Raw genomic sequence first — 11792 nt, 5'->3', positions numbered from 1 at the left:
GAATTTGACCGAGTCAGAGGTGGGCCGCGATCAAGATGGGCTTGAAGAATATACATGGAAGAAATACGTGAATCGGCCTTATATGCAAAGTTTGGGCTAGTTTGCCCGTGTATCTGTAATATAGTAGGATACGTGTCGGTTAGTTAGAGTTTGGCTCGTGCACGGTTGGGATTGTTCCCACATTAGAAAGTCTACGGACTATAAATATGTATCTAGGGTTTATGAAATAAACAACAATCACGTTCACCACAAACCAATCTGGGCGCATCGCCAACTCCCTTGTCTCGAGGGTTTTCTTCCGGGTAAGCATCATGCTGCCTAGATCGCATCTTGCGATCTAGGCAGTATAAGTTTATTCGCTGTTCATGCGTTGCTAAATCTTTGAAGCCTTTTTGATGGCGAGCAACGTAGTTATCTTAGATGTGTTAGGGTTAGCATTGTTCCTCGTATCATATGCTGTCGTAGTGCAACCCTTAGACATCTAGCCGCCCTTACGCCTATCTTAGGTGTAGGGGCGGCACCCCGCTTGATCATTATTTAGTAGATCCGATCCGTTATGGTTGCTCCTTGTTCTTCAAGGATTAGTTTAATATCTGCATGGTTAGGCCTTACAAAGGGTTGAAGGATCCAGCGGCGCGTAGGGTGTAGTTTGCTAGCCCTAGACAGGATGTTCCGGGGATCAACTTCGTGTTGGTTTTTAGGCCTTGTCTAGGATCGGCTTACGAACACCGTGCGTGGCCGCGAGGCTCAATGACGAGTAGGATGTTCCGATTATGCGGTGAAAACCCTAAATCGTAGTAGGTCGTTTTAGCTTTATTCTGATCAAGCAGGACCACCATATATTCGTACACCTCGTGCGAATCATGGGTGGATCGGCTCTTTGAGCCGATTCACAGGACAACCTGAGAGCCGATCGAGGCTCGTATTTAATGTTTACGTGTATGCCATGCAGGAAACTAAGCGAGGCATCATCCATCACCTTCCTGGCCAGGTATAGGTCAGGTGGCACGCCCTTGCACTAGCATCGGACGTGCATGCCGAATCTTTGCGGGCCGTCGCTCGGAGGGACCAGGGCCAGCCGCAGCCCTAAGTTGTTCCCGGCTCTACTGTGTTGCCCGTCGCTGCTCGCCGGTGGGTTTCTGACCGCAACAAGTACATAGGGAGAGAGATGAACCACATAGCTACCGGTACAGCCCTTAACCTCGATGGAGAACTACTCCCTCCTCATGGGAGACAGCAGCGTTGATGAAGATAGCGGTGGAGATGGCAGCGGTGTCGATGGAGAAGCCTTCCGGGGGCACTTCCCCGTCCCGGCGGCGTGCCGGAACAGAGACTCCTGTCCCCCAGATCTTGGCTTCGCGATGGCGGCGGCTCTGGAAGGTTTCTCGTACCGTGACTTTTTCGTATCGAAGTTTTAGGTCAGGGACCTTTAAATAGGCGAAGAGGCGGAGTCGGAAGGTCGACGAGGCGGCGACACAACAGGGGGGCGCGGCCCACCCCTGGCCGCGCCAGCCTATCATCTGGGGCCCACAGGGCCCTCCTCTGGCGGCTCTCGGATGTTCTGGAAGCTTCGTGGGATTTTAAGATCTTGGACGTTGATTTCGTCCAATTCCGAGAATATTTCCTTACTAGGATTTCTGAAACCAAAAACAGCAGAAAACAGGAACTGACACTTCGGCATCTCGTCAATAGGTTAGTTCCGGAAAACGCATAAAATCATCATAAAGTGTGAACAAAACATGTAGGTATTGTCATAAAACAAGCATGGAACATCATAAATTATAGTTACGTTGGAGACGTATCACCGGCCCCCTCAAAAATGGCTAAGGACCAGACGCGAAGCACCCCTGGACATGGGGCGGACATTTGGCCGGACATTTGGCCGGATTTTTCCACGGGCCGGATTTTTGTCGTGTGGGGCGGATTATCCGGCCCCAACTTAGGCCGGATTATCCGCCCCCCCAGAAGACTGCAACTTCTGGATTTCTGGGGGGGGGGGGGGTATAAATACCCCCCTTCTTCTACCTTGGATGCTTGCTCAATCATTGCTCAAAATCAGCCAAGCCTCACCTCCATTAGAGCCACCTCAAGAAACACAAGATTTGCAAGATCTCCTTCCTCCCCAACCAAAGCTCTTGATCTTTGGAGATTCGAAGGAGAAGACACCGATCTACATCCTCACCGAAGCGTTTTTCATTTCCCCCTCATTTGTTTGAGGGATATCATGCTAGTGTTCCTATTTGGTTCCCTAATTGATTTGTGTTGATGTGTTGTTGTTGATTGTTGTATTGTTACAGATTTGGGAGCCTCCAATTCAGTTGTGGATGTGTGCCCCAAGAACCTTGTAAAGGTCCGGTTTCCGCCTCGAGGAAATCCCTTAGTAACGCTTCGTTTGGATGTTTGATTTGGGGAGCTAGGCATTATATTGGGTTTAATATCCAATATCCAGGATATTGATATTGAGATCAAACACCAATATTTATGTTTGGATGTGTTAGATATTCAGTACTCAGACTAGATATTGAGGTCGAATACCAAATGCTGTTTGGATGATCAAAGTGGTGAATTGCTGTCGTATTAGATTTTGAACAGTACCATGCATGTTAGCACATACGTGTAAACTATGTACAGCAACAAAACATTTTACTACTCGTGACGACATAATACCGAGCAAATAAAATATTAATAATAAAGCAAACGAAGCTTAATTTTGTCCACCATGTTCGATCATAAACGAAGATAACACCAAGTCCCAGGCATACACAATACATAGTCTCATACGCAATATTAAGTTCTTACGATAGAAAATGCATGTGATACGAATCAGTCGAGCATCTGCAGCCATTCCTTCCTATACTCCAGGGGAAGCTCCATAAGTGCCTGGAATAAACGCTCAGTACGGACTAGCTTCCCATAAGCTCTCAGCTTGTCTGTTTTAGAGAAGTCAGGTATGTCTTCTAGTGCAGCAAGTATCGTAGAAGGAGGAGTAACCTCGGGCATTGGTAATGGCTCGGTAGACTTGATTGCTTCAGTGAAAGACGTCCTCATATCTCCTAGCATGCACAAAATTGCTTCACCTGTACGTGGCCTCTTTGGTGTTGGACCAGGTAAATCAGGAGAGATATTATTGGTTTCTTGATCTGGTGCTACCACCTCCGTCTCAGTGTCATTCGCGGTCTCAGCACCTGTCCTAGCACCATGACCGTTGGCATGGTCCTTTGAGTAAATTGTACAGATCTCATTCCAATTGTGGATGACCTTGTTTTTGTATATAGCTGCTTTTTCGTTAGCCTGCAAACATCCAAAAAGTGAATTTACATTCCTAAGTAGAAACAAAGTATAATTAGAAAGTTACAGGTCACGTACCTCCACATATCTGTCCCACACTTCATCACTATGAAGCAATAAAACATTCTTTTCCCAATCCCATCCAAACCCACTCCGAGCAAGAATTTTACTAACAATCTCGTAGTGCTTGTCAAAAGTTTTGCACCTTGATACGATTTTCTCCTTTGTCACATCCACCCCACACTTCTCACGAACATTCTTGATAGCATTACGGTACACATGTGCTTTCCATCCATTTTGGGCACGATCACCCTTCTCGTGATGCTCAATAAGCGTGTCCAACAAAGCACGGTCCATCTCTGGAGTCCATTGCACGTAATTTCTGCTAAACTTCTTTTAGGACTCTTGGCGAGTTGTTCTCATTGCGTCTTTTAGGACTCTTGAGTCAGAAGCCGACCCCTCCCAGCCAGGCAAGGCATACAAAAATTTCATATTCCAGTCAACTACACCGAGTACATTAGTGCTGATAGCTTGTTTTCTATTTCTGTACCGTCCTTGGTCAGCCACATTAACGCAAACATCAATATGGCAACCATCTAATGCTCCAACTGCATTGCCAAACCACTTCCATTTGTAATCGTTGGGAGGTTGAACGGAAGGATCAAGAAGCTTCACGAACTCCCCATGAAGAGATAAAATAGCCGTCAACACAGTAGAAAAGTGTGAACTAATAGTCCATAAAGACCTCTTGTACTGACCTCGCAACAACCTCATTTTCAAACCATGACCAACAACAAGCAAGAACATGGCAACCTTTTCTTCCACGGTCACGTACACACTGTCACGTAGACCACACTTGTCACGCAACATAGCGCACAAATCATGAAAGTTTCTTTTTGTTAGCCGAAGCTGATCATAGCATGCAACTTCGGTCCCATCATACATATCTTTCAACAAATACTTTCTAAGAGTGTGTTTATGCTTATCATCAGTAAAGCTCCCTAAGTCCCTCGGACCCCTTTGTGTATTCAGATATGCCATTGCAAGAAGAGCCGATTCAAAGTATTGTTTGATCAACACAATCCTTCTCCTCTTTCTTCTTTTGTTTTCCTCCGATATGTAAGAAACCAAATCTAACTCGTCCGACATTTTTTTTAACTACAATGTAATCAATTTTATTAGAATGCAATTCAACCTCTCAACTAGATACAATTTTGTGAAGTATTATATGTAACAATAGCACAGGAAACATCAAGCTGCAGCCATATTCAGTAGTGCGTTCACAGGGAACATCAAACATCAGCAGCCTGTCAATTTTGCAAAGTATTATATGTAGCACTTTGACGAATGCGGACGAATTGTGCCCGGGCTTGGGTGCACTCGTTAAATATGTGGCTGAGGTTAATCCATGAGCATTAAATGCTGCTATTTGTTTAGTTGGAGAAATTGACTGGAATCTGAATACATGTGTACATCATCTACATCTCACGTACGATATTAAATGAATATGGTTGGGTAGGCAGTATGCGAATTAGATCTGGCCGTGTGAATGAGCAGCTCATACCTGTACGTATGGCACATGATGGACCTGTACCGAATTAGATCATGTACCTCGTACTATTTCTTTTGATGAATAATGCCACTTTAACGAGAATGGATTTTTGTAGCTTGAGCTACATATAGTTCGTTTTTTAGAAAATTTTAAAACAATATTTTAAGGTTTCAAACAAATCTTGGTGTATACAATGTTGTGATCTATGTGGGTGTAAAATTTCAACTTGTATTTCACCTTATATTATGGGATGCACAAAAATGACAAAGTCTGGAATTTTTTCAGGTTTTGAAATCTTGCACTGTTCACTAATATAGGTGTCAGATTTTGGACAAGGATTTTGTGCACATGGGAGTCAGTGCTCCCTTCACTTTTGGATTTTTGAAAATTTCATATTCTCATATTTCTCTGCTTTCAAGAATTATGACATTAAATATGTAGATAGATGTGTATATGAGGATTGGAATCAAAAAAGTCTCGTCAAAAAATACGTTATATTTTTGGAGATGCAAAAAAGACAAATTTCTGACAGTACACTGACAAAATATACGTACTATTGTACTACTATTTATAGTCAGAAATTTGTCTTTTTTGTATTTTCCAAAATACAAAGTATTTTTTAATGGGACTTTTTTGACTACATTCCTCGTGTGTAAATCTATCTACATATTTAATGCCATAATTTTTGAAAACATAAAAGAGCGAGGTTTTGAAAATTTTCAAAAATCCAAAAGTCCAAGGAGCACTTGTGCTCATGTGCACATGGTACTTTCCGTCAGATTTTATCATTTATGTGCATCCCACAATATAAGGTACTTCGAGCTGAAATTTTACACAGTGGGAGAACACAACATTGTTGACATCTAGATTTATTTACAGATTTTTCTAAAACTTTAAAGTGTTGATTTTAAATTTTTCAAAAGCCAAGCTACATGTTGCTCGGTCTACAGTCTACAGTTGTGGTTTCCGCACTTTAAACCCTAAAAAGTAAACCATTAAGTACGAGGTGGGGAGGAGACCAGTTGATGTAACCCTACTAATATTAACAGAAGTGGTTCTAGTGTTAGCTGAATAAAATGTAAAATAATTGATCGTGGGTGCCTTTGATTTCCTGAAATGAGATTGCCTAGGAGCGAACATAAAGATAGAGTTCACTATAGTAAAAAAAGATAGAAGTTGGCCCTTGGGATCCTGGACTTTGTATATACTACTAGTGGATTCAGACATAATTTACATTGTTTAGGCATGCCGAGTTCATCCATTTAGCCTCATGGACGTGGTCTTCCTCAAAACTTGAGGAGTTCACTTGCAGAAATATTACTTGGTGTAGCATCATTTGCCGATTGTTATTAATATTATCATGTAAAATGTTGTAAGTAAATAAATTTTCAGCTATGTTGTGGTGCCCCATCAAGATTGGTATCTACATATTTATTCAGGCTAGGTAAATATATATAATATTTGATAACCATAGAAATCAGATGAAGTTGATACCTTGCAAACTACTAATTTGAAGTCTTGGCCACCAATGTTTTTCACAAAAAAAGATACTAATTTCGAAGTATTGGTCACCAATGTTTTTCACAAATAAAGATGCTAATTTCTAGTCATGTACACCAAAGAAAGATGTGCATATATCGGATCCATCATTCTAAACAAAGAGTTGAAAACAATTGTGCCATCACGAACATTTGTGTTACTACAAAATTTACATAGGATACAGGGAGGCATGTTCAAACATCGAAAAATGGTAACATCCTACAATTGATTTCCATTAGTTCAAAGAATCACTATGACCAGTTGAATTCATCGACTGACCAATCAACAAAAAGTTATGTATGCATTCAAATAGCACCTTTTGGATTAAATCCACAGCCAGTTCTAGCTTCTTCTTGTCGCGTTTAATCCACGAGATCCATAATATTGTTCGGCATTTCAAAAAAAAATTAGAGCATCCGTCAAGTAGAAGCAGAGGAGTGCGAAACTGTATGGAGTGATGTCTTAATCTAAATTAGTTTTGATTTGTGCGAAGGTAATATATAAAATTGTAATGTGTGCATCAGTAACATAAAAAAGAATGCATTTTTATACTGATTTATTGGTAATATATAAAAATGTAATGTAGTGGAACTCACTAGCCAGCAAGAGTTTATGGTAATGCCCCGTTTGACAAGTTGGTTTCGGATAGACGCCATGCTCGAGTAATTCATTACCGGCATGACAGCTAACTGCGATTAGACAATGTATTATACTTAAAAAAATAATAAGTAATGTTTTTTCGATAAAGGAAATATATTAATATCAGAAGATATCATACACCCAGCATCTGCAATAAAGCATACCTTAATGGCAGTATGAATGCACACAACTAAAAAAGAGAAAAAGAAAACTAAGAAATAAAAATCTCGCTACAAAAATAGCTTATTTTTATGGAGCACCAAGAATCCATGCACCACAGAAACAAGATGGGGCCCACACCCTGCTACCTCTAATCATAGGTTTCACTATTTCTGTGGCGCATAGGACAAGATGCGCCACAGAAATAAGTGTTTCTGTGGCGCACTGCTGCCGGTACGCCACAGAAATAATTGATTCTGTGGCGCACTGGTTCTGGTGCGCCACAGAAATAGCGCCTCTTATATCATGTCGTACTCCCTCCCTCACCCATACACCTCTCCCTACAGCCCGGACCCCTCTCCCCTCTCCGATCCCTACCGCCGCGCGCCGCCGCCTTCCATGGTGAGCGTTGTCGTCGCCGTCGCCATCGCCGCCGCCGCCTTCCTCCGCGAGGGCTGCATGCCGCCACGCCTGCCGTCGTCGTCGGTGAGCTTTCTCCCCTCCCCTCCCTCTTCCTCTCCCGCGCGAGCACAAAGTGCTCGACGAAATGCGCCACAGAAAGGTTGTGCTGCTAGGTTGTGCTGATGTTGCTCGACGAAATTACTTTGTTGTGTTGCTGTTGCTTGACGAAATTACTTTGTGATGTTGTTGTGATGCTAGTTTCTGTGAGCTGATGTGGGTGTTGTGCATGTGGTTCTTGCTGGAACTATTGCTTTAGCAAGAACAAATGCTCTTGCTCATTAGCTTAAGCAGTAATGATGTGATGCTTAACTGTGTAATGATACTGCCTTTATATGAACTTTTTATGGTAATGATTAAATAGGCATGTGCTAAGCTGGTTGCCTCTATATTAATGGATTGAGTGATATGGCTACTGCTTGTTTGCTCTCCAAATGTGTTGGTAGCTAGTGTGGGTTTGGAAAGTGGCCTCTTAATCAGTATGTGATTAATATATAATCCTTTGGTCTATACCAAGTGATGAATATATAATCCCTTTGGAGCATCTGCCCCATGCTATATATATGTGTGTTTGAGCATGCTTATGATGGATTGTTTGCTTGTTTGTGTTGCTCGTTGCATCTCAAAGTTGGACATTTGATTGGTTTTGATCAAAATAGAGATATCCACAGTAGGGGATCATGTAAATGAATGTCACTGTGATATCCTTTGAAGAAAATGGATTGTTTCTGATGGTTTTAAAAGGCTAGGTGGTGCTAGGTGATTCAGTTGGCTACCAAGAACTTGTCTCATTTTAAAAGGCTATGTGTTCTTTCTTGTTTAGGCATATCTATCACTTACTAGATTTACTGGTTCTTGCTTGGCCTCCCTTTTGCCAGCTATACCAAGTGATGAATAATCCATTTGGAGCATCTGCTTCATGCTATATATGTGTGTTTGAGCATGCTTATGATGGATTGCTTGCTTGTTTGTATTGCTGGTTGCATCTCAAAGTTGGACATTTGATTGATTTTGATGAATATAGAGATATCCACAGTAGGGGTTCATGTAAATAAATGCCACTGTGACCTCTAAAATTTCATCCAAGTCAATGTACGCCACCACAACAGATTGGAACCACAATGCTTTTTTTGGAAGTCCGTACGAAGTACAGTGACCTCACCAAAACTAGTTAAAATGGTTGATAGATTTTTGGAAAAAAATCATTTTGTGTTTGAATTTGTCGGCTTTTCTGAAAATAGTGCTTTCGCAGTGTGACAAGAAACCATAACTTAAGTTTAAACTGTGATGTATTTTTATTTAGTGTTTGAAGGTATGTATGCGCCTCTTGAGAAAATCAGTCCTGTAAAACTGTTTCAACCTATTCACTGTGAGTGTAAAAATCTAGCTTTGTTAATTGCTGGATAAAAAGTGATGTGGTCGAAATGATTCGACGGCTGCTTCAAAAAATAATGATTCCACGGCTGGTATCCTGACCCCGCCTCATGAGCTGCATCTGGTGAAGTTTATCAAGAGAGAGAAGAAGAGTTAAATTAAAGCAAACTGGTCATTGATTCTGGAAAACAAGTTCAACAACACGATGGAGTTCAGCAAACCACGTAACTCACTGCGGCCTGCCGCGTTGTACTGTGGCCTTTTGGGTTAGCATCGGCTGCGCTGCATACGATTGAGGTGGTTGGCTCGCGGCTGCTCTGTATTGGCAGGATAGATTACTGAAGCTTATACAACTTGAGATATGACGTCAACTAAAGAAACTAACGGTATGATGTGGAAAGGATATAAGGTGCACTCAAGCTCGGGCGTACAACCGAGTTTTCGGCACTTTGACAGGTAACATTAAACAGCGGCCATATTGACTAGCTAGTACGGAGTACGTTACTGATCCTCAAACAGCAGCCTATCGAGCACATTGACAGAGTACGTATGGCAGAAAATTTAGAACAGGGGAAATCGGGACACCAATGAACGGCAAGAGATTGGAAGGGGATTGCGGTGCGGACAGGAATAGAGGGTACAGAGGCGGGCGACGGGGTACCTGCGCCGGACGCCGGCTGATCGCTGCTCGTCGCCTCGTTCTCTGGTCCACGTGACGTCAATCTAGGGTTCCTGCACAGAGGAACCGGGTCAGCGTGAGGGGAACGAAGCGCCAGCGATGGTGGTTAGACGGGCGCGACGCTGTCCCGCCTCGCCGGCGGGGGATGAGGAAGGGGGCGGGGGAGGTGGAGGCGGCGCTCGGGAGCCGGGAGTACCTCTTGTGATGAGATCGATAGGAGCGGAGATGACGATACCGGTTCGGCAGTACCGAATATGGAGCGATGTCGAGGCTTGAGGCTAAACATTCGGGAAAAGCCCTCTCAGGCAAAAAAAGTAGACACCTCGATATTAAACCCCAATACGTACGCCGAATACCTTGACCAGCCAAACATGTAGAATTGTTGAATTCGGCCTGAATCCCTCCCGAATACCCAATACCTAACCCCAAATCAAACATCCAAACGAAGCATTAGTGAAAGTGGGCTAGGCCTTCGTGGCGTTGCTCACCGGAGATCTGAGTGAAGCCTTCGTGCCTGTTGGTTTGGCCGAGATGAAGCCGGACTCTGCTCCAGGACCGGACGGGCTGCCCTAAACCCAAATTTACTATAGCCGCCATTTGCATCGCCGCCGCTCGACCCTTTCTGCCCAGCTGACCGCCGCCGCCGCCGCCACCACCGCCTCCGCCGTGACGCCATGATCCGCCACCTCCGGTCGCGCGTGCTTTCTCTCCTCCGCTTCCCGTCCCATCTCCCTGCCGCCCACCTCGCTCCCCTCCACAGCCTCCTCTCCACGACCGCATCCATTCCCCCCAAATCTTTCTCCGTCAAGGACTTCCTCGTCACCGACTGCGGCCTCACCCGAGAGCAAGCCATCAAGACCACCAAAAGGGTCTCCTACCCCACGTCTCTCTCCAGGCCTACGGCCGCCCTGGCTTTCCTCTCGGCCCGCGGCGTCCCCCGCTCCGCCATCGCCGCCGCCGTGGCCGCCGACCCGCGCATCCTGTCCGCCAGCGTGGGCAGGGTCCTCGCCCCCCGCTTCGCCGAGCTCACCGAGATCGGCCTCTCGCCTTCGCAGATCGTGGACATCCTCACGATCCGCCGCACAGCCTCTCTTCGCGGCAACCTCCTCTTCTGGATCCAAACCCTGGGCACCTACCACAAGATCCTCGTTCTCGCCAAGTGCAACTGCGATCTCCTCAGAGCCAGTCTCGACAAGGTGATCAAGCCGAACCTCAACACCCTGCGGGAGTGTGGAGTAAGTGCTTCCGACATTGCAGGTGGAGGCAGGTACTCCAGTCGCCTCTTCACCGTGAAACGCGAGGTCCTCATGGGCGCCATCGCGCGAGTGGAGCAGTTAGGCGTGGAACGCGGCTCAGGCGTGTTCCCCCGTGCACTCGCTGCGCTGTCCTTCTTGAGCAAGGACATTCTCGACGGCAAAATACAACTGTTGCGGAAGCTGGGGTTTTCGCAGGATGAGCTAGTGATGATTCTGAAGAAGGCGCCGCAGGTCCTGGCTCTTTCCGAGAAAAAGATCCAGCGAGCTGTGGAGTTCTTGATGAGGGACGTCTCTCTGCAGGCACCCTACATTGCCCGACGGCCAGCTCTCATCATGTATAGCCTTGAGAAGCGGTTGATGCCCCGGCACTCCTTGCTCGAGGTTCTCAGGCACAAGGGACTATTGGGTGTGGAGTGGGACTACTTTACAATTGCTGTGATGACTGAGAAGAAGTTTGTGCACAAGTTTGTGGATCCTTATAAGAGCAGCTTTCCAGGCCTGGCTGATGATTATGCCTCTGCATGTCTTGGGAAAGCATAGTGGAGATGCTTGGCCATAAGATTGAAACTTTGGTGTCCAAATCTGCTCATTTTGAGAGTGTCTAAGGATTCTCTTCGTCACAAGACTGGCAACGAATTCGATTTAGAGCCAGAGTACACTGGACTTCAAAGAGACCTACGCAATTCATGTAGAGCGTGGAGAGGCATCAGGTTCCACGGCATCGTGCCGTGAAGGTCCTGCTGGTAGAGGCATCAGATCGAAGTTCATGGATTGTTGCAAGGAAAGTGTCCCTGGGCTCACTTATATGTATGATGCTGATTGTACTGCAGAGGTGCCCCCAAATTCA

The 11792-nt window shown here is 44.9% G+C and overlaps 1 protein-coding gene across 1 annotated transcript; it reads left to right on the top strand.

Moving 5' to 3' along the window:
• The first annotated feature begins 10363 nt into the window (after nt 1-10363).
• On the top strand, nt 10364-11485 carry LOC127340328 (uncharacterized). The gene has a single exon (XM_051366096.1). The coding sequence runs from the start codon at nt 10364-10366 to the stop codon at nt 11483-11485; it is 1122 nt and encodes a 373-aa protein (XP_051222056.1).
• The last annotated feature ends 307 nt before the right edge of the window (nt 11486-11792 follow it).

Source organism: Lolium perenne, chromosome 3, assembly GCF_019359855.2.
Source record: "Lolium perenne isolate Kyuss_39 chromosome 3, Kyuss_2.0, whole genome shotgun sequence".
Lineage (NCBI taxonomy): Eukaryota > Viridiplantae > Streptophyta > Magnoliopsida > Poales > Poaceae > Lolium > Lolium perenne.
This window is presented reverse-complemented; position numbering and strand designations above follow the sequence as displayed.

What these genes read in the sequence shown, in the direction of transcription:
- LOC127340328 (XM_051366096.1), top strand. Translation starts at nt 10,364, where the DNA reads ATGATCCGCCACCTCCGGTCGCGCGTGCTTTCTCTCCTCCGCTTCCCG.